The 24132-nt window shown below is 39.5% G+C and overlaps 1 protein-coding gene across 1 annotated transcript in view; it reads right to left on the bottom strand.

The window, feature by feature from the left end:
• IL12RB2 (interleukin 12 receptor subunit beta 2) overlaps window positions 1-24132 on the bottom strand; it is a 33413-nt gene that overhangs the window by 7241 nt on the left and 2040 nt on the right. The window contains exons 3-13 of the mRNA XM_005300109.4: window positions 20490-20574; window positions 18505-18720; window positions 17357-17471; window positions 16674-16849; window positions 16249-16391; window positions 15071-15215; window positions 11284-11363; window positions 7049-7268; window positions 5699-5887; window positions 4564-4665; window positions 4323-4478 (exon numbers count right to left, since the gene is read on the bottom strand). Of these exons, the coding sequence (XP_005300166.3) occupies window positions 4323-4478; window positions 4564-4665; window positions 5699-5887; window positions 7049-7268; window positions 11284-11363; window positions 15071-15215; window positions 16249-16391; window positions 16674-16849; window positions 17357-17471; window positions 18505-18720; window positions 20490-20547 (1600 nt within the window). The 5' untranslated portion in view covers window positions 20548-20574. The remainder of the gene's footprint in view (window positions 1-4322; window positions 4479-4563; window positions 4666-5698; window positions 5888-7048; window positions 7269-11283; window positions 11364-15070; window positions 15216-16248; window positions 16392-16673; window positions 16850-17356; window positions 17472-18504; window positions 18721-20489; window positions 20575-24132) is intronic.

Here is a 24132-nt window from a genome sequence, read left to right as displayed (position 1 = left end):
TCACTGCTTTCTCCTACTCTTAGCTACCCATATTTATTTTTCTTCATAACCTATGCTTTGAACAGGATCCTCCTTCACCAAGTGCCCTGCTTTCTCCTCTAAATCTCTGTGCAGCTTCTTTCATGAAGCTTTTCCAACCCAGCTCTCTGTCCCCTTTGCCCTTTTGAATCTGAGTCATTATCTTGTTATCCTATTTGTCTGAATTAGATCATATGCTGCTCAGGGTAGGTACTATGATTGCCATGTTTGCTAAGCACTATGTATGCATAAAGGACTTTGTAAATAACCATGTCCTGTACATAAAGAATTTAACAGTACCATTTTCTGCCCTATTCTAACTGGTGTGATTCCTAAATTGGAAAGGAACACTAAGCACAGATTAGTAGTGTTCATATTTGAGCAGCTACTTTTACTTTCTATGGGCTGCTCCTGCAATGAGCTCCAAGAAGGATGGACTCAAATTCCCATGCAGAGCCCTACTTCAAGTCAGTGCAGCTCCATGTGGTCACAGAAGTCTGCCTATACAGTATTTGTAATAGGACGGGGGAGTGGGGGAAGGGGAGACAGGTTTACAAATTATATACACGTGCTTTCATTTTCTACCCCAATGATTAAGGCTACGATTCTGCCACAGATGTCATGAATTCCGTGACTTTCCGTGACTTCTTCTGGGGCAGGGCTGGAGCAGCTGTCAGCCCCAGGGCTGCCAGAACAGCTGACTGGCGGCCAGCACCAGGGCCACTGGACCAACTGACCAGGAGCTCAGGCCCAGGGCCACCGAAGCAGCAGTCCCCCAGCCTGCTGGAGCAGTGGCTGGGGTTGGGTCAGCAACCATGGGGCTGGAGCAGCAGCGGTCAGCCCCTGCCGCAGAAATAGCAGTGGGGCTAGAGCAGCTGCAAGTCCCGGCGGCACTCTGTTTGTCCCTCCTCTCGCAAGCGTATTTTTAGTAAAAGGCAAGGACAGGTTGTGGGCTTCCATGAATTTTTGTTTATTGCCTGTGACCTGTCTGTGACTTTTACTAAAAATCACCTTGATCACCTTGATCGATCGGTCCTTCAGCCCTCGTATAGATTGCACCGATCACAACACATCTTCCATTCTTCTCATATCCTGGCCTCCCTTCTCCATGTACGGCCATATCTTTTCACAATAAAGTTTTCCCATCTCTTTGGAGGTCGGCCGAGTGGTTGTTTCAGTTCCCATGGGTACCACTCAGCAACAGCTGCAGTCCATCAATTGTCAGTGAGCCTCGCTATATGCCCGGCCCTTCGCATTTTACTATGCCTGCTCTCAACAACGTCGTGCACTCCACTCTGTTGTCTGATCACTTCTTTGGGGATTCAGTTACAGACTGAAATTCCCAGAATTCTTCTCTCCGTTGCCCTCTCCATGACAGACAGTTGCTGCTCCTCTGACTTCATCAGCACCCATGTTTCGCTGCCGTACAATATTGCTGGCAGTACTGTTGAGTTGAAGAGGCTGGCATATGTTCCCTTGTTGATTTTTCTTTGGAGGACATCCTTGATAGAATTGAATGCGCACCAACCTGCTTTCTTTCTTCGCAAGAGTTCACCTTCCTGATCATGGCGCATGTTAATTTCTTGGCCCAAATAGACATATTGCTCAACTTCTATTTGTTCTCCCTTGATCTGTTATTTGGGCTTTTGGCATGGTATCAGACCACATAAATTTCGTTTTGGAGCAGTTAATTTTCAGTCCGACTTGGCTGCTTTTTGTGTTGAGTTCTCGCAGCATTTTCTGTAGTTTGATAGTATTTTTGGCCATCAACACTTACTAAAAATACTGTGACAAAATCTTTGCCTTACCAATGATTCATTACTGGTTTTTCTGAATGTAAAAAATCCCTGCCAGTAGCTCCAAATGGATCAGAAGCCCCCAGATCACAAACTGGTCTGTTCACAGAATTAGGAGCTAGCTAATAGATGCTCATTGAACAGATCCCTAGTGAGTGTCATTTTTAAGCTTTTATTATTTTATTAAACCTCATTAAAATCCCTTATGGTAGCAAAACTATTCCTCAGACTGTGAACTTGGATGTAAACCAGTGCAGACATTGGCATGTTTTCTTCTAGACAATAGCTATCTTGTACTGCCCCGTTACAGTAGTACATGAACATCTCACAATCTTTTAATGTATTTATTCTTACAACACCTGGTGAGGGAGGGGAGTACTACTGGCTTTTTTTTTTTAAACTGACAGGGTGTTGAGGCACAGAGAGGCTAAATGACTTGCTCAAGATCATACAGGAATTCTGTCAGAGCAGGTAACTGAATCTACATGTCTCAAGTCCTAAGCTAGTGCCCTAACCACTGTCCTCCTTCTCTGTGTTAGATATTTGTGTAGAAATAAACTGCATTTACATAAGGAAGAAAAACAACTTGATAAAGCACAGAGGACAAAATTAAAAACTAAACTTGCTCCTATAAAATTACTTTAAAGGTGAATGAGAGTGTGCTTTCTTTTTTTTTTTTGCTTCTTTCCAATATATTTTTTTAAAAAGTTCTGAATGCATTTTGTCAGGAGGCTGTTGGGAGTGAGGGGAAGGGGGTTGGCCTTTGTTTGTTTTTAAGTGTGGAAGTGGTTTTTGCTTTTTCCCCCCCCCTCTTTCTTAGAAACAATAACTCTTCCCTCTGTCTGTTGGCAGAATTCTTGGATGCCTCAGAAATGTGGACTGGGAGGGTTCTCATTCCATAATGGAGGAGCCAGCAGGCCAAATCCTTATCCAAGAAGTTTTCTCCAATTCTTTAGTTAAAAGGGGTGTTGTTAAAAAAGAAAAAAAAAAAACAGTTTTAAGCAGTGACTATAAACTGCTTCCTCTCTCAGGCTCCAATTCTGCAACCACTTACATTCTTAACTTTACTACTATGTGCTGTCCTATTTATTTCAGTGGAACAACTCACAATAATAAAGTTAAACACATGCATAAGCAACATCAAGGTCTCAATTAGGTTTCGGTTCTGTGATATCTCTGATGCCATAAACTTACTACTTCTCTGATCACACAAAATACCTGGGTAGATAAGACCTGAATTTCATTTAAAGGAAGTCAAAAAAAAAAAAAACATGCCTTGTAGGCCATCTTCATACATACATAATGAGCAGAAGACTCACCCCAGCATCATAGAGATACTACAGCCTGGGATTTGTAGCCTTTCCACAGTGATTACTTGACCTAATCATACCCACAGGTGCTGTCAATAAGGAACTTGAGAGCAGAGAAAAAAGTGGAATTTAGGGTTTGTTTTGTTTGGTTACAGTGTAAAAGGTGAGTCTATATATGGGCTGTAGCAGAAAATAGCTGCTTTTTATTACTGATTCTATGTAAAGACAAAGATGTTAATGGGCAGGAGACACTTGAGAGATATAGTGTTATAAAACAGTAAAGGACCTTTCAGTTGAAGTGATGCAAGTAGGATTAAAGAGAACAGAGCATGTGTGGCTGCAACAGAGGTAAGTTTTTTTTTTTAATTTATTTTTTATTAGTCTTGAGAACCTAGAAAGAATACAGAAGAATTAACACTATTGTGGGTGTAGTAAGACTTATATTATCCTGCAGTACAATGATTACTAGATATTGTCTGAAGATTGGATTTTTTTATCCTCGGGATATCACTGGTTAGTGGTGAAAGATCACTCTCACCTCAAAAGATGTTTGTGAGGTGACATTTTGAAAGGCATGTTTGTGTTTTAATAACTCTGTTGTTGCAGTGCCTGGATACAATTGAGAAAGGAATGTATATGGGTTTGTTTCTTCTGGGAGGGCGTGGTGGATATAGGAATTACAGTGTTCATGGGATAATAGATGACTTGCACAATAAGAAAGTGGTGTGTGTGTGTATATGTATGTACTGATTAAAAACTTCATTGGTATGTTTATATCCTGAGTGACTTCTGAGTAAATCTGTTACCTTATCCAATCTATAACTAAAAGGGACTACATCAATTACTGTTAAGTAGTTTTAAGTAGATAATTCAAGGGTAGCAGTGTGCACAGATATCAAATTGCATTAGTTTATTCTATTTTTGTCTTGCTAGTACAAGTGACACACTTTTAAAAACTGACTCTCCAGTCCCTTCTGCAGATATTTTTAGTAGAGAGAGGCCCAAACCAAAACCTGGAATCAGTTGGCTCCAAACTCTGGGGAAGTTCAGCTCTGGAGCCAAGCCTTGTAGCTTTTGGGCTCATGTGTATCTTTCTAAATGCATTTTTTCCTCTTATCTAGAACAGTGGGGTTCATATTTTCAATGTCCTGTACAAGAACAGGGTTTATATTCTGCTTATTTTTTGCCAGATACCTACCATAAACTTTAGGGCCTTCCTCTGAGTTTTTCTTCTGCAAGTATATATTGTAGCTAGTGATACAGCCCATTTGCTGGTGGCCTGGGATTTCTTCCCATGAAACCCAAACACCATCTCCTTTTACTGCTGCATAAACCTGGGGGCCAGCTGATGGTGCTGCAAAACACAAGATTTTATTTTTAAGGACAAATGTTTAGGCTAGTTTAAACAAAATGTCTCGTACTGAATAGCCAGAGCTTGCCTTCCTGTTTCGAGTAACCTCTAGCTGAAGCCACTTGTCCAGCTCTGTTCCTATAAAGTGCAAATACGTTGATGTCATAGCATACATCATGCTTGATGTTCTCTGAAACGAGAGAGATCAGATATGTGGTCAATTGAAATATTATTAACACAATTACCTAACCATCTAAAGTGGAGACTAGGCTTCAATTTTATTACATATATTCTTCAAATTGAGCAAGAGATTCTTTATGTTCTCCTCTCTGGCAACTTTGCATCTTCTCTCTTTTTGTGTAAATAGCTTTAATGTTTGTGAAAACTAACAGTCCTGAAGACTGAAGTCCTTTATATAGCCATGGAGTGGGTATAGCATGAGTCACCACAGTGGAAGAAAAATCAAAAGTCAGAGCAAATCTCTTCAGCCATTTTTGAGTAATGGGAAAGCAGAGGAGGAAACAAGCTGTTACCCAGTTCACAGTTTTAATATATATGATTGATGGCTGCTATAGCAAAGCCAGATTGGAAGCAGTGCCAGTGATGGCCGCCTATCCCACATTCAGAACCATGGAATATGAGCACCTCCCCACTAGAAGGGTCTCTGGGGGTTGTGAGATGCTGCTAGTAACTCACTCTCCTTCTGGAGAGTACAAGATAGTAGCATGAGCTTGCTGGTTGTTTTCTGGTCTACTCCAGAGACAGAAGGGTCCTTACTCCTGAAAGGCCTAATAAACCAACAAGGTACAGTACCAGTACAGTATATTGGAAAGACTATTTATAATAGTAATGAGCAAAGTACTACTGCCTAGATAGTCCTTCAGCGTACTTTGTACTGATTCTAAGTTCCCTTGTTAATCTGTTTCAGTGTTCAAACTTCGTGTAGCACTGTTCTTAAATTATCTGGAAGGGACTACTACTTATGGAATGTGAGAGAACTGACACAGAACAGTCCATTTACCAGTTACAAACATACAAGGAGTCACTGACAGTCTAACCTAGCGCAACTAAGATTATTACATAGCAGCCACTAACTATTTTTAAATGCTTTCAATACTGTAACTGTTCAGCTTGGTCTAGTAGAAATTAACATTGAATCAGATGGTTCCCAACACAAAGCTTTCTAATTGGAAGGAGAATCCACTTCTAAACTGTACAATTACCTGATATTATTGTGGACAAATTGGATGCTGGAAATTTTATCCAGTTCAGATGGGGTTCAGGGCTACATGTCTTTGCCCATTCCACTATATATCCATTGAAGGCTGCAGATTCAATGGGAGGCGCCCAAATGACAAAGATGCTGGTATTCCCCATTGGTGTAACAGAGATGCTCTGCGGAGGAGGTAAATCTTAAAAAGGAGAAAAAAACACACAAGTTGCCTGTAACACTCCCTTAAACAATATCACTTATTTGAATCTGTTACTCATGGTCTGTTGTATTTTGACTTGGTAGATTGGATATGTGCAGTTGCTGCCTTTCTTCATCTTAGCGCTACACAGTGTACAGAATCCTTCATCAGAGAGAAAAGCTCTCTGTGCTAGTCTGATTACAACTAAGCTGCTAAAACGGTGGGGTTTGTGTGTTGTTTGGCTGGGGTTTTTTTATTGCCATCTGGCATCATGGTACAGCAACAGGAGCACTGCTACCTTTACTTCTTAATGTCCATGGTCTTCCCATGGTTTCTACCTACCAACCATTCTAATTACACCCATGCTTCCACCAAGAGTCTGGAACATGTCTGATCCACATAAATGTAAAATTTTGCTTTCAGACACAGGGCCACATTAATCTCTTCTGCAGGAAAAAGCTGTGGGAGGGAAGTTGGTGACAAAGGTGGGTTAGTAAGTTGCTATCTACCACTGAAGTATGACCATGCCACATATCTGACCTTGGTATAACAAACATGGTTGAGTTGTGTCCACTCAGCAGCGTTTTTCACAATACAGCCATGTATCAACTGTCTCTATCCATCTTAGGCAGCCTAAGTAAAGAGGGCCTATATCAACCCATTCTCAGCAGCTGATATGCCATACTGCCTCAGTTGGGGAGAGAGTGTCTAGAAATAGTAATGCAGAGCAGAATAAGCAACACGTGGAGCAATGCACCCTGTGAATATCCTACTACAAAGTTAGGGCAGGGCCCAGTAGTGGATCCCATCGATAGTTTAAAAATAAGCATTACTCCTGGGCTACAAGAAGGCAACTATGTGCCAGCCTAGGCTGCAGAGAAGGATGAAACCTGGCTAGTTGAGTCCAGCTGCTGAATATTAACCATGATACGTGGACACAATGTGCTTAGAGCCAATCATATTGCTCATTAATTACAACCTCTGACAAATTATTAGCAGAGACAGCAAGCTTCATAAGCACTAATCGTAACTGTATAAAGAGGTAACAGGGCTTTGAATGACCTTCTAACTTAAAAGCTGAATACGTCAGAACACAGAGTTCTGCTCTGTTCAAAAGCAAGAGCCAATATTTCTCGTAACTCAAGCAGTAAAGGTGTTTACCTAAAATACTTAGATCAGTAATGATGGACGTTGGAGATGAGTTTCCTTTTGAATTATGAGCATAGATCATTATGTTATAATCCGCCTTGGGGAGGACTCTAGTGAAGTGGGTTTGTGTGGTAATGTTCACATCTGTCGTTCTAGGACTCTTCTGGTTTAGTGCTTGAAAGGTCAGTGTGTAATGCAGGATCTTTCCTCTTGCTTCTGACTTGCTCATAACCTACAAAGAAATATACCTTATTACTTTTCCCCATTATTTTCCTGGCAAGATCACAAATATTCAAAAAAAGGAATTTGCCAAAACGGTTAAGAGCACCTTGCACTAGCACCATTCCATTGAAATTAATTAACTGAAGTGCTTCAAGAGACTTTGGAAAGTTTTCACGTCTGCTCTTCGATAAAGATGTTGTTAACTGTCTGAGAACTATACATCTTACCAAAAGCTAGGGCTAGTCGTTCACAGGAGCGTCTGGTGCCTTTACAATAGCCTGTGCATAATGCATGTACAGTATAAAGGTTCAATAGAGTAATAATTAAACTCAACAGAAAAGGTACGATACCTAAAAAAATTCGCATAAAAGTATATGCCAGGAGAAGAGGCTGTAATAACTGATGAGAAATCCTGTCTAGAAAAAGCCCTGAATTCAGATCAAATATTTAGAATATAATGGGGGAGTTATTTGTTTTTATATACATAAAGGCTTTTCATATTCAAGATGTACCAGAGCCTTCTACACAGTAACATTTTGTTTCTGTTAATTCTGTAATTATGAAACAAATGCAGCAGCTACTAAAGAATCACCATTGGATGTTAGAAAATATATTATGAAGACTGGAGAAAGTTTGAGGATCCTGCCATTTCCACTCAGTATCAAAAACAGCAATGGGCTCTTCCAGCAGAGACAAACCGAATGAGAGGCCACAACCCCTACTGTTGAAGGGACGTGTGCTGGTGCAAGCCCCATCTACTGATGGAGAGTGCTGCAGCTACACTGACATAGAATCCTCCCAAAGTAGCATCAGGCTTGCAAAGGCAAAAAAAACTGTAACAAAAACTGAGACTTCAATAGTACTTTTGTTATGAACCTGCTATCTTCTGTTTTTTAAAGAATCTATTTAGATGGCATAGGCATATCTTGGTTTGTTTTTTTTTAATTCATATGCAGACACTATAGCGATCAAAGGGACACTACTCTGTAGCTTAGATACCAAATACGACCTACCTTAAATTTATAATCTGACAACATTCTCTAGTTCACTCATTATTATTATTATTGTTCATAAGTCCATTGCAATTTATATAACAAAATATATAGCAAAGAGATGTTGGCTGAAGTTCTATGGCCTGTGTTCTACAGGAGGCCAGGCTAAATGATCATCTAATGGTTCCTTCTGGCCTTAAAATCGATGCCAAGATACATACTAATTCTATGGCAGAGAACCTTAATTAATTGCAAAACTTTTAGCTCATAAATGAACTATTTGAGCTGCAATTATACCTTTAAGGAAAAGTCCTAGGGAACTCAATAAGGCTGTACAGACTGTTATAGGTTGGTTTCAAATGATACAGAAAGGATAAATAACTTGTTAAATAACTTTTCCTTAAGGGAAATAAATATATAAAATTTGAATTCAGCTTTCCCTCTCTGTAGAGGAGAGGGATAGAAAGCTGGTATTTGTGGGACCTGTGGTAAAACAATGGCTTATGTCCTGTGGGGTGGTTCCGTGGAGGCTAACGCATTCTGTTTCCCAGAGCTGTCTCTGTAAACTAACAAACCTGAGATCAGCAATGTTGGTTGACTCCATTCAAAAACCATGAAAAACAATGCACTTATTTGCTAGATAGCTTTGTGTGCATTTAAAAAAACCCACTGTGTTTTTGCTTCTGCTCAAATGCATCTTCTACCAAGTAGCTACACGTAATTAAAGTAATGCTTATGGCTAGGGTTTTCAAAGGAGTTTAAGGTCGTTAGGCACCTAAATCCCATTCAATCAAATCAGTTCACTGGGAATTGGTCACCTAACTCCTCCTTTGAGAATCCCCATTGCAAAGTTGTGCCATTCGCTACTACCTTAGCTACACTTCAGTGCTGAAAGGATTTTTTTTGTGAGAAAATGATTCATTAGATGCTGCTATCCAGGGGCAAGGGGAGAGGGAGGTGGAAATATAAAGAAGAAAAATCATTGCTCATGTAAGACCTGCAAAAAGATATTCTACCTGTGCTCCCTCTGCTGTGGAAAATTACTAAGGAACACCATCTTGGGACCTGTGACGGTTCTGGAAGCACTGATTAGAACAATAGACAGATCTCAGGAATTACTACTTCTGTCTGCCTAATACAATGAAAGAAAATAGATTCTTGTGTCCCCTCGTATACAATCTCCCTGTTGTAAGTTTTTATAATATGAACACACTACACATGGGCTATAGCTTGTCCATTAAAGGCTCGATTTCAAGCCCATTGTCCTCCATGTAGTCTTTCCATACAAGCCGATGAGCTTTGAATCAGGTCCTAATTCAGAATCTCCTCTGACGACAGCTGGGAGAGCTGTCATTTCCTGGAAAAAATATACCAGCACATCTTTCCTCCTTTCCAGGAAGGGGTATAGTCTGATCTAACACTTCTCTCATGTGCGTATATTCCTTATGAGAATAAAGAATTGGAAAAGAAACTCAGGAAATCGGAACGACTTCAAGAACAACTGCTGTGGCTACCAATCATCATGACTGTGGTCTATCACTAATCTGAATGACAAACTATCTGTTTGTTCAGTGCTTTTCACATCTTCCACATCTTGCTTCAGACCCTCAAGATACCTATAATAACTAACTCAGCCACTGTTCCTTCCAATACCCATTTCAAGATGAGGTAACATTTTTCTGAATCAGACAGCTATTTATAGTAATAGTCCTCTTTGCTAGAAAATGATACTCATATCAACAACTGTCCTTTAGTAACCCATTTTCACTTCCTTCCTACCTCTGATCTAGAAACTGGAGGAAGTACAGTCACACCCTAGGCATTATTTGAAAGCTTATTTAGACTGGTTAACTGTAACTCCTTACCAGAAATTAGCAAGTCAGCAGTGGCACTTCATGTTGGAGAAGGTCTGAATATATTACTTTTAATTCGCAGAAGCATATTTGTTGTGACTAGAAGTAGCAGCTGCTGTGTCAATAACTTACCAGATACAAAGAAAGTGTTACTTCTTCATATAACACAAGAACCTGGGAGTCACCCAATGAAATTAATAGGCAGCAGGTTTAAAACAAACAGAAGGAAGTATGTCTTCACACAACGCACAGTTAACCTGTGGAACTCGTTGCTAGGGTAAGCTGTGAAGGCCAAAACTATAACAGGATTAAAAAAAGAACTAGATCCACTCATGGAGGACAGGTCCAACAATGGCTATTAGCCAAGATGGTCAGGGCTGCAACCTCACGCTCTGAGTGTTCCTAGTCTCTGATTGCCAGAAGCTGGGAGTGGATGACAGAATGGATCATTTGACGATTGCCTGTTCTGTTCATTCCCTCTGAAGCACCTGGCATTAGCCACTGTCGGAAGACAGCATACTGGACTAGACTGGACCATTAATCTGACACAATGTGGCCATTCTGATGTTCTTAAATTTTGAAATGCCCCATGAAACTTTCCGCATTTTAGAAGATCCTCAGACTAAGATATTATAAATAACACCACAAAAGGTATTTCAAAATGTCTTCCCCACAGCAGGGTTGAGAGTTGAAATGTTGGGGAGGGAGATGAGAACATGGGTATTGTCTCTCCTATCTCCCTGGAAGAAAGGGGGAAGTAGTGATGGAGAGCATCCTTTTTTAAAGGAAAGGGGTGGGAAACCATAGCTGGAACACTCTTACTCCCCTCTATCAAGTACTGCTACTCCTACTCCATCCACTGGCAGGAAATGTTGGGACCCCAAAAACTCTTCAGCCAGGAACTGGCTCCCTCTTCACATTCCCCTGCCTGGTGAGTCTTTGCTGCACTGGTCAAAGAGGAGAAGAAAACTCACAGGTAGCTGAATTTCCTCTACTCCTTGGTCTGCTCTCTTAAGAAAGGGAGGCAAGGAGGTAGCTCTCTTTCTGCTGTTAGCAGCGGAAGCGGAGCTGTGTTTTTCCTTGCTCTACGCCCTTGCTCTTTAAACACATAGTAAAACACAGTCCCTGCTTCAAACTTGACTATATACTTTTAAATTCACTTAGATTAGTAAAATCTTACCTTCCAAAAAAGAGTGATATTCTGTGTTTGGGAGTCCATATCCTGCATTATGTACCAGACATCTAACAACCCACTTGGCACTGGTTGGGGGAGAAAAAATGTGTAGAGTTTATGACTGCACTTTGATACAAATCTGCAAAATGTTGAAAGGTATGAGGGAAAACAAAACTAAACTGAAATAGAAATGTTTTTTAAATGGCACAAAACCATGCAGCCAGGAATCCTTGAAGGGACCCTTCTGAATTTTTCATTCATGTATAGTACTTAGTGGTTACAGTGAGAGGCACTTTAGAAATGTTCATAGATGAACGACAATATAAGTACTAAGACAGGTAGGTTATGTTAGTGGTGTGATTAAGTACAAAGAAAACAAGATTCTAGGGCATCCATCCAAACCATAAAACTCAGATACATTCTTAAGGCTACATCCTGCCATCATTCAATTTATAACATCATGCTAACAAGATCAGCTGCTAATAGTTGCATAAAACTTGGAGAGAGTTAAACCATTTCAGCACTAAAACAATTAACCTTGTGGTTATGCCACAGCACTCAAGCACTGGACAGTTTTTTATTCTTACCGGCTCAACATCTGCAAACTTTTCTGTGGCTACTCAAGACACAGCAACAGCTCCATAGATAACATTCTGGTAGGGTTTTTCTTGTATGATTTATATCTATTTGTGACTTACTTTCTTGGTAGAAAGAGCACTAGATCTAAGCTCAATGGGAATATACTGTTTCTTATTATGTTACTGAAAATAATAAATGTTCATAATGAATAAGTAGGGATAGGATATAGGGACCTAGACAAATTAGAGGATTGGGCCAAAAGAAATCTAATGAAGTTCAACAAGGACAAGTGCAGAGTCCTGCACTTAGGATGGAACAATCCCATGCACTGCTACAGACTAGGGACCGAATGGCTAGGCAGCAGTTCTACAGAAAAGGACCTAGGGGTTACAGTGGACGAGAAGGTGGATATGAGTCAAGAGTGTGCCCTTGTTGCCAGCAGATTGAGGGATGTGATGGGTGAGGTCTCATCTGGAGTACTGGGTCCAGTTTTGGGCCACACACTACAAGAAGGATGTGGAAAAATTGGAAAGAGTCCAGCGAAGGGCAACAAAAATGCTTAGGGGGCTGGAGCACATGATTTATGAGGAGAGGCTGAGGGAACTGGGATTATTTAGTCTGCAGAAGAGAAGAATGAGAGGGGATTTGATAGCTGCTTTCAACTACCTGAAAGGGGGTTCCAAAGAGGATGGATCTAGACTGTTCGCCGTGGTAGCAGATGACAGAACAAGGAGTAATGGTCTTAAGTTGCAGTGGGGGAGGTTTAGGTTGGATATTAGGAAAAACTTTTTCACTAGGAGGGTGGTGAAGCACTGGAATGGGTTACCTAGGGAGGTGGTGGAATCTCCTTCCTTAGAGGTTTTTAAGGTCAGGCTTGACAAAGCCCTGGCTGGGATAATGTAGTTGGGGATTGGTCCTGCTTTGAGCAGGGGGTTGGACTAGATGATCTCCTGAGGTCCCTTCCAACCCTGATATTCTATGATTCTATCATTAGTGGTGTCAAAAGTTGTAGTTAGCCCAAAGAAGAAAAATGTTCATGAAAGACCTTTTAAGATTTAGCAGAAATAAGATATCTGATAAGCTTTGCCTAAAGTTTTTAATAAACCCACAGTAGCAAAAATCAAGCAAATTGAGTGTGAAGAATGCCCACCAACTTTTGGCCTATGTGCTCAAGTACTTCAAAATCAGAAAGAAGTAGCAAGATAAGAAGAAAACTAGTAAAACAAAAGATACTACAGACTGGTTCTTCAAAACTGATTTCACTAGTGTATGCTGAAAGAAAAACACCACAATTCAAATAAGCACAAATTGTTACTAATAACCATAAAACAAAAGCAAGGAGCTCATGGACAAATCTGACTGGAATGTGATTGGGATTGCATGCAAGGAGGAGATAAATCCTTAATATAATCAATGCTAAGAACTCTTGCCCCAGATCACCTGTAAATCTCCCACAACTTTATTAATCTTAGCTAAAGGAGGGGAAAAAAGTAGGATTTAGTTCTCTCAATACTAAGCACTATTAGACAGTGAGATTGGGGGAGGGGGGGAGGGTTTCAAAGAATCAAAAATGAATTTATCAAACTCAAATATTCCTCCTTCAAGGCTATTTTCACATATATCCTATACAAGGTGCTTGAATGTAACATGTCCCATGGCAGGACCAGACCCTATAGAGAATTGAAAATAAGTAGCTTTTAAAAAAAATCATTCTAATATTAAAAGCAGAGCTTTGAATTCTGCACATTAGTTATTTTAGGTAGTAATGGAGCCATTTTGTACCTATGTCTTCTCACTCACACGACTCCCAGTGAGATCAGTTGGAATGAGGCTAGAGCATACTTGTTGATTAGTTTGAGATTCTTATTTCACGTTTAGCTGGGAAAAAGACTAAATGCTCCTCCCTACCCTAACTGAAATCCTAACATTTAACTGAAATACTATAGAAACCCAATGTGCGTACAAAGGGTTACAAGAAGGAAATTGTTAGGGGGGAGAAAAGTTCACACTTCTCTCTTGCATCAGTCAATGTTTCATACAGAAACTGATGCTGTCAATGGTGGTAAATTGCATGAGTCATAGTAAAATCCTGTAGGTTTTATAATAACTTACAAATATATCAAAGATATGTGTAAGATCAAAGGAGTTGGTGCCAAACTAACACAACTTTGAGAGACAAACTTCTGAGAACTTTTCTTCTTTAAGAAGAACTGAAAAGCCTGTACTATGTGATTTCATGGGGATAGTTTGAAGTCAAGCAAGCAAACACATGACCCAATAGTGAGCATCACACATCTTATATTAGAGCTGGCATAAACTGATTAATACCAATTCTCTTTATGGTCTTACTATGTGTTCCTGGAAACTGTCACCTATTCCTACAATATGGAATAGTGGCAACATCTCCTGTTCACCTCATACTTTATTGTGTGTTTGATTGTCAGAACACATGGCCAGATTCTGCTCTGTTACAACGCTGTAAGTCAGAAGTGACTCCACTGACTTCTGGATAGAGCTGTTGGAAAAACGTTCTGTTGGAAAATTTCTCATCAGAAAATGCCAATTTGTTTCAATCAAAATGTTCCACAGAAACATGTCAAGTTAGTTGAAACTGACAACAGAAACCAGGCAGGTTTCTAATGGAAGCCTGCCTGGATTTCCTGCCACCATGCTTAGCCTCCCAGCAGCCCACCTGGTAGGCTGAAGGTAGTGGAGATCCTGAAAGTCCTGGCTTTCAGGGGTGCAGCTCCCAGGCTTGTGGCTCATTGGCAGTCCGGGCTCCCACGGTCCCCAGCTCCAGGGCAGTATGTCAGGCAGATGGCCCCAGAACCAGGGCTTCCAGCATTCTTAGGAACTCTGGCTCCTGGGCTCCCTGCCTGTGGGCTCCAAGAGCCTTGGAAACATTTCAAAAAGATCAAAATGAAATAATATTTCAGCTTTTAATAAACAACATTTTTGGAATTCCTGGTTTGCAGGAAACTTCAGAAATTTAATTTTTGTTCCATTTCCAAATGAATTATTTTTTCTGACATTTTGGAATTTCCCAATGAACAGGAATTCCAGTTTCCGACTACCTCTACTTTTGGATTTACACAGCTGTAACTGATGGTAGAATCTGCCCCACACTTTGCATTTATTAATATTAAACTCTTCTCAAACAATTTCTAAATACATTAGACAACGGATTAACATGGCAAACTGCATATTTTATTACCTGCTTCTGGAGTCTGTATTCGAAATGTGCTCCAGTCACTCCACATTCCTCTGTTGGGGTGAAATTTGCAGCAAACCTGAAATTCATACTCTGTATGTGGCTTCAGATCATGTAGATTATATCTTGTAGAATTTAAAGTTTCAACCTTTAATAGCATTAAAGCATATGTAATGTTAAACTTAAGAGGAAATAAAGACTGAATGAAGTAATACTCTGAATTATGGATAATTTATATTCTGCCTGAAGCCTGTACTGCTATCCAGGGTTTTCAGAACCCAAAGCAGTGGTAACTTAATGGCCTTTTTTTTATGTGGTGTCAGGAATAAATCAATGGGGACATATAAATAAATCTGTTTGATAAATAATTGGTAAAAACAGAAATATCAATTTGGGAGTTACAGTACCAGCTATCCTCATGTAGCAAAAAAAAAAAAAAAAAAAAAATGAATACAATGCTTAAAACCAATGGCAAACTAATTCAGTGCAACCCTGAATAACCTTTTCAAAAAGAAAAGTGTAATGAATATTTTGGTTTGCAGTTTTCCAACAAAATTCTATAGTTAATAACCTGGAGATAACAAACTCTTCCATTGTTCACAAATTCTGTCCTCAATACTTTATATGATTTCTACTTTTTAAAAACCCTAATATGTTTATTTGAGGTCCGACTTGGATCCTGTTAAAATAAAAGGAAAAACTTCTATTGACTTTAATAGGAGTTGGATGAGGCCCTTCTTCAGCTTAACAAGCGTGGTAGTTTATATGTTTATATCTTGTAACTCTGAAAGTGTAATAATTTTCTGGCTTTTGCAGAGATGCAGCAAGTTACTTTATACATGTCTGAACACAGGGCTATGTCAGACATGAGGGCCGTGATCCTGAAAAGACTCAAATGAATATTTGACTTCACTGAGGTTATTCATATTCATAATATTAAGTACACGAATACGTTCTTGCAGGATTAGGGCCTCACATGCAGAAAACTTCAGACCAAAGATGGTGTTTATGATGGACGTTTAATTTAAAGTTAATTTCCTATATGAATTATTGCATTATCCTAAATTTGGTGCCAACAAGAAGAGATGCAAATTTGAAGAAATAAAACCCGGTAAAAATAATTAAACAAAACCAAACATCAGTGACCAGCAACTTCCTTTTTTTCTTGAAAGAATTATTACCATATTCCAGGAGCGACTGTTAACCGGTCGGTATCTTAGTCTAAAGCTTTGCGTCTGTTGTTGATCCTGCCACAAGACAGTGCAATTTGTTGCAGAAACATTGTCGAATTTCACTAAAATATCTGTTGGAGAATGAGGTTTCACTAATAGTAAAGACCAAAAAAAAAAAACCAAAAAACAGTTAGATATGCAATGTGATTAGAAATTGTTGTGTAAGATATGATGGAATATAAATTTCAGGTAAATTTACACTGGGTTGCTTCTTTATTTATATTGCTGTTACTTAACAATAAGAACCCCCATCCAAAGCTCTAGGTGTCTTTGGCAACCTTTTGAAATTTATTCACTAAGGCATATATTGGTATCCTCGACCTCTTCTAACCAGCTCCCTAGATCTGGTCATTTCAGAGACAAGTAACACTTACCTATGTCTATCAACATGAATGTAAAGGGTAGGGAAGAAGCATTTCCTAGTCTATTTGAGGCAGCAACTACAGCTGTATAATTGGATTCAAAATTCAGCTTGGTCAGATTCAGTGAGCCGTATTTAGGATTCATACTTTCTTCTGCAAAACGTAAGCATTCTGTCTCATTTGTTAGCCTAGAACAAAAGAGAAACCTGTGATTAAAATCTTCAACACACACTCTGTGGGCCAAATCCTCAGATGGTGTAACTGAGCAGAGAAAAATCTGCCCTGGACCTATATTAGGACGCTGGACAGTTTGAGAATGTTCCCTAGGAAGGGGCAAGCTTAAGCAGCTGTTTAATACCAGTTCCAGTATTAAACATCCAGATTCAAGAGGGAAGCATGTCTAGAAATGGGGTGTAGTCCCTGCACACTGCCTAGCGCAGAAGGTGCTGAGGTAATGTGGTGCAGTATCTGTGGGGAAAAATGTGAGCTGAATAGTCTACTTATGCAACTAGACTCACTTTCATGAACTTGAGTCATATACTGTCTCCATTGTGCTTTTCCCTAAATAGTTTAAACATAAGCCAACTGACTTTTTTGGGGCCTTAATAAAAAGAAATAGGCCTACCAGAAATAGTAAGTTTTCAAGCTATTATTCAACTGTAGGCTAAAAAGAACCTTGTCCATCAGTTACTTACTGTACCACATAGGTAGTGTCTATGTGAGTAAGTCTTCCTTTATCCCAAGTGCAAGTAAGGTTCCCATCTCTTCCATACTGAATACAGGATACATTTCCTGGCTGGTCTGGAGGATCTGAACAGACACTCTTGTCAATATTTGAGGTAAACACTGGTAACAGAGGTATTAAGAAACCCTCTTCTAAACAGTCTTGAGTTTTGTTTTGTTGCCTTTGTTTTTAAAAACAAAGAGTTCAGGGTTCAGGCTGTCTTTTAACCTAGCTCTTTTATGGGAGACTGGCTTTTTACTTACTTAGAAGAACAAATTAAAGCCTCAATTTCGGCAAGCTGTTTTCATGGGCTGACCACTGTGCGGAGCCCCAGTGAAGACAATAGGATTCCACATAGACGTAGGGGTCTCAATGTGCACATCCTGGATTGGACTGGGGGGTCAAAAGCCTGCCTACAGCAACTGATGACTGTTCTTAAAAAGCTTTCTTTCCCCATGAGACAAAAGAGAGTATTAGCTCCCATAGGCTACTAGAAACTCTGTGGGATTCCCATTGCACAGTTTCTTATTCACACTAGGATTCATAGGGGAACTACTGGGAGTTTGTGCCCTGAATTACAAATCTTGGGGATCCACTGGAGGCTAGATCCATCTATGCCGAGACCCTATGTCTGCATTTTGGGGAACCCTGCACCCTCCAATGGAGCAATCTGTTGGGGATTTTTCCATTTACCACTGCCTTGGAATCTTCTGTCCCCTTCACACTAAAAGCGGCATTCCACTGAGGAGGGTGGGAGAGGCACAAACATTAATAAAGCCTCATGTAATATTTTACAAAGGGGGAAGGGCCAATGTGTTTACAGTGGGCTGATGATGCATGTGTCCAACCCCTTCCCAAAGTAAAGCATATGATACTACAATGGTGAATGCCCACACATGCACGGGGGGGAAATCAGTGTATGGAGGACCCCTGAGGCACAATCTGGCCGAGAGTAAATAATTAACTAACTCTGACTATAATAACCTATCCATCATGCAATGGACTCACTAAAGTAGTTATCCCACTACCACTTTGTGATGTGCTTCTCAGAGGTACATCACATCTGATACCCTAGGAAGAAAGTGTTAGAATAAGAAATAGGAAATGGCTTCTCCTTACTTCCAACATAGATGTCAATTCCACAGATGATTTTTCCATTCGATTTACATTTGCAACTAAATGTGTGTCTTCCATATGCAAGGACCATTTCAGAATTATTGAAAATTAGCTCCTTGCATTGTTCACCCTGTTTTAGCCGGCACGAGAGGGTAATGTTTGATCCAGGAAGGACTACCGAATCTGTACTAGCAATCATGTCTCCTCTTTTGCAATTTTCTACAATACAATGGGAAAAACAAACAGTGTGTATATATAGCAACAAAGAGTCCTGTGGCACCTTATAGACTAACAAATGTATTGGAGCATAAGCTTTCATGGGTGAATACCCACTTCATCAGACGCCTGGGTATTTATACTCACATGATCCCTTCTTAGAATGTGTAAAGCCTTTTGTTTGAAATGTCCTAGAAATGTATCAGTATTTATTGCAAAAATTTATAAAAGGGGTGAAAAAAGGTGCAAAAAATTAACTTCGGGTTTTTTTTGGGTAAATATCAGGGTTAATATTGGGGGACAGGAGGACAGAAAAAAAGCAATAGATTACTGAACTGCCATCTCTCTTGCCGCAGTGGGGAGATGGGTCCAGGGAATTCTGTCACTTTTCTTTTTAAGGACTTGAGCACTGGAGTGCATTTGTATGCGCGCACATCCTTCACTACATTGCCTTACTTTAACAGACAGCATCACATTTATACTTAGATTAATTTATTATTAACACAAACACATTTACCTAATGTAATGGATTGGATTTTCTTAACATAATCAGTATTTTCATGTTGAGTGGTCCAAAATTTGTGTAAAAGTGTTTGTTTAAAAAAAACAAAACAAAAAAAACAAGTAATAGCTTTTCTAAAACTTGGGAATTTTGGGGAAAAAAATCAGTTATAAACTGAAAACCAAGGGCCTTAAGTATAGGGTATTTTACAAAGCAAAGGAGAATCTTCCACCAGTATAATCCTCTACCATAATCCAGTTCAGAACTCTGGATTATGATTTGTGCCTGGCACTAAATTTTCATTGATTTAAGGGACCTCATGAATGAAAGCCAACCTACTTTCTTACTGAAAAAGTACAATCCAAGGAGCCACCTGAAAGCAGAACTTTATCTTCTCTTTTAACAAAAAACACTATGCATATTGGTGAAATAGCAGCAATCATGCCCCTATTGAGGTGAATGGTAAAACTCCCTCTGAATTCCATGGGAGATATCCCTTATTTTCCTTTTCATAGTTCCTGTGTAGATGCAAGGATAGGCAGGTGTAACACCCAATTCAAACAGAGATGTGCATATACATTTGATGTTGCTCAGTGGCCCTGGAAAACTATGGAGCAGCATTTCTATTTATTTGTTAACCTAGTCAACTCTGTCTATTTGGAAATGGATTGTATGCAATATGTGCCTCTCAGGTAACCAACAGCAAACCTCTAACTTTAAATAAATAAATAAATAACTTACTAGCAGTTATTTCCTGTAGTAGCCTTGAATTCACACATCAAACAGAAGTGAAACTTTAGTTATATGCAGTATAAACAAATGAAAGTGAGTTGCCAATGGTTGCATGTATTGGCTCTTATCTTGTGCACCATTTGGTTCTGAAAAGTGCATTCAACTAACACCAGCCTGATTCTCCAATGCCTTGAACTTTGTAGGGTTGTTTACAGTTGTGCGCCATGGGTATAAAATGCTGCAAAATCAGAATAGTAGTGTCATACATCCGCTATGACCAGGTGTAAGCGACAAGGCGCAAGGCAGCAGAGAATCACATCCACTATTCTTAACAGCGTTATCCAATTAACTGAAAATGATTTTTTTTTTAATAAGAAAACAATCCAGGTAGGTATCCAAGTTACAGTAGCGTGACCCTCTGGAACTTTAAAAAAAAGGAAGGCATTTTCCAACAAAGCACTCAAAGACTGAAGGAGAAACAAATTAAAATGTTCAAGATTTTCTAAGCAAAGTTTCTGTTTAGAAATCAAACACTAACCTGTTACTGCTTGTACCAAACACCAAATTGTCATGTGCACAAGCCATGTGGAGAACATTTTGCTCTCTAAAGTGAAATGAATGCCCTGTTTTTAAAAATAAAAAACAATATATTAAAATACTCCTGATGTTACAACATCTGCAACTTAGAACATCCAAAGATGCTTGTTGCAATATTTAATAAAAAAAAAATCCTTTCACACACAGGGATAAATTGTGGCTTACTGGAGGCATTGGCTAGAGAGCTTATTGACTGCTTCTGGCAGGCACTGTATCCATGGGAACATATGGACTAAATGTGTCTTCTTCCACAGCACTTTAAAAGGTTATAGCATATGCTTTTCCGACTCCACCAATAGTCCTCCTTTACCAGCCCAACAGTCTGAAAAGGCTATGTGGAGGTTAGCACCACTAGCAAGTGCTAGCCATTGTAGTGTTTATGGTTAGGAACCACAAGGACAGACTGTGACTAGCCCCTGTGCAAAGTAGGCGTAAGGGTCCCTGTTCACATCTTACTCTCTTCCCCTTTCTTCCACTACTTTGTATATCTGAGCAGGACTAGTCATCCAGTACTTCTTAAGGGTGACATTCCCCAGCTCCCTGGAGTTCTGCCATATTTTAGTCCTTGCACAACTACAAGGAAGAAGACCTGCCAAGTAGGGGCACTCTGCAACTCTTGTGTGCTACAGAATTAAACTCCGCAATTTTCCTCTGTAGGAGCCCAGGGGAGAAGGAGTTAACGGACAGGACAGGTGAATGGTGAGAAGAGAATAGTAAGTGGTCTTGCGAACTGGATGATCCACTGGTTAGAAAGCCCATGGGGGAGGGTGGGAGGGACAGTGTCTGCCGCCACTCTTCAAAATCTGTGTTCTGACTTTTCTTGGGTGACCCAAGATATTGCCCTAAAGTGAGTGATGCTTGTGGAAAGGACCAGAATGCTGTCCTCTATACACAGAACAGGTAGCAGAGGCAGTGAAAGCTTCCCTGTTAATTAACTCCAAACTCCTCTAGGGATTAGGGCATAGTCCAGCCTTGCTACTGAGAAGGCCACTATGGGAAGTGCTATTCCAGCATGAGGAAATTAGTTCAACCATGTCAAATTCAAAAGAGAGGTTATAAGTCAAAGGCTCTATATTCTCCTAGGAATCAGTCTTGCTGACTCCAAGAAAATCATGGATCAGGCCCTACACAATCATGATTTTTTTTAAACATAAAAGTGGGGTGGTTCTTATTTGCCTTCTGGCTTTTGAGCCTTTAGGGTTGCCAATATTGGTTGGATGTATTCCTGGAGATTTCATCACATGACATAATCTTTAATTAAAGATTAATCTTGAATTCCTGGAGACAACAGGCCAATCCTGGAGGGTTGGCAACCCTACATGAGGGCCATAAACAATTTTTTTTTTAATGAAACCTGAGACTCTCACAAAATCCTGAGATACAAGGATCTAGAATTTTACAAAAAACACCAAATAATGCAAGACTAGTAATAAAATTGTGGAAGTTGGCAATACCACAATTCTTTGATCCATCCACTTCCCCAAAATGAAAGGCAGCACAGATGATAAAAACACTGCTGACTTTCAAACTGTTAGTTAAAGTCTACCCTACAATAAACAAATGCCCGGGCAGATGTAATGGAGGCAAACACTTTTTTTTTTCTTTAAACGAAAAGGTTTAAGTTTCAAGCTTCCAAAGGATTGATACACTTTTTAAAATATGTCTCTTCAACTGCAAACCTATACTAGTTCTGGTCATAATAAACAACTTTAAAATATAGATGATGTTGAAGTGTTTGAACTTTGGCCAGAAAATTCCCAGAAGGGGCCTTAAATATTTCAAGTTCAGGTAGGACTATTTTCCACCCTATTTTAACATCTAAAAGTGCCATTAGTAATTGATCATTGATCTTTATCCTGTAATGCTGCACATATATATTGGAGGAGTGAAGGCATATCAGGTATGTTACAGCAGAGTGAATCTATTATGACTCTTATCGTTTGACCTTTTGTAATGAAAATACTTCTATTGCAATGTTTTCATGATTTAATTCTTTATTTCCAACAAAGTATTTGTGCTGTTAGAAGCTCTGTAAATCCTGACCTCTTTGCATGACATTTTGGGGGACAAGCCGGAGACATTGTTCTGGAAAATCCAGTCTTTGCTAATTTATTTTTACATTAATATGAAGTTTACTTTCCAGGCTTTTGGGGGGAGGAAGGCGGGGGGAGGCAAGGAAATGTGAACTCTTCCTTTTTTGAGAGGTATCTGAGGATGAAAGACAGGGGAGTTGATATGTGGTGGTTTGTAATTTTTGAAAATCTTATATATTTCATAAAGACTGTATCTTTCATAAAGACTGTAATTATAAATCCTTCAAACTGAAATCTTAAGTCTCAATGTAAAATTCCTCAGCCTCTGCATAAACTTTACTTACAGCAGTCACTGAAATCCTCAGCTACCATACTGATGAGCAATCACAGCACTAATGTGATTCAAGTAAATGGTGTGTTTTCCAATAAACTGAAATTGCCCAGTAACTGTAAACATCCTTCAGACAGCTTGCTTTATGACAGCAAAACCATAGCCATAGTACTGCTTGAGTCAATGTGCCAACAACACATCTATTCATATCCTTTTTTGGATAGTTGCTTATTGCTTAAGTTCTAGACAATGACAGCACTATAAAAATGAACTGACCAAGTTACATACGCAAAATTCATACAGCATAAAATGTAAGAGCAAATATCAAAGGAGATCAGAGATAAACGTCAAACTTTCTTTAAAAACAACAACAAAAAACCTTTAAGATTCTATATCAGGAAGGGGAAATTTTGCTACCTGTACACTGACTGAATAAAAGATAACTGAGGTTCTCTTTAAGCTTGTGAGGTAGCAGACCTATGAAGAAAAAGTGAAAGCTTCCCCGTACTTATGCATGTTTACAACTATGAAGTCTACATGATATGTAGAAATGCTGATGAGAGTGAATTCTGTGTGTCCATGAAAGTATTAAAATTGTCTTAAAGTAACTGATGTGATCAACTAATTTTTACTTCTTAAATAGTTTGTGAAGTTTATCCTTCACAAAGGCTTTGCAGTTCACCTTTAAGTCTGATGTTCTCATTCCAAGAGCAAAGAAATTCAGAGTTCAAGCAGAAACTTCATTCTAAGCAGGATATACTGCCATTGATAGGAACATTGAGATGTCTTTCTAATGATAGCATGATTTCTGACAGTGCATTACATTACATGCATTACAGCATATGCAGTATGACAGATCACGTACTACACCTCTACCCCGATATAACGCGACTCGATATAACACGAATTCGGATACAACGCGGTAAAGCAGTGCTCCGGGGGGGCAGGGCTGCACACTCCGGCGGATCAAAGCAAGTTCGATATAACGCGGTTTCACCTATAACGCGGTAAGATTTTTTTGGCTCCTGAGGACAGCGTTATATCGGGGTAGAGGTGTATTTAGGGATCATGAATACTATACTAATAAACCTAATATCTGTTTTTTCAGCACCACTACACCACTAACACTGGTACTGATAGTATAAAATCTAGTGGACACCAAGAATAGGAGTGTTTACTATTGTATCATCTAGCCTCATAGGTAGTCTGAAAAAATTGCC

Source organism: Chrysemys picta, chromosome 8, assembly GCF_011386835.1.
Source record: "Chrysemys picta bellii isolate R12L10 chromosome 8, ASM1138683v2, whole genome shotgun sequence".
NCBI lineage: Eukaryota > Metazoa > Chordata > Testudines > Emydidae > Chrysemys > Chrysemys picta.
The sequence above is the reverse complement of the archived record's forward strand: the minus strand, read 5'-3'. Positions and strand labels throughout refer to the sequence as shown.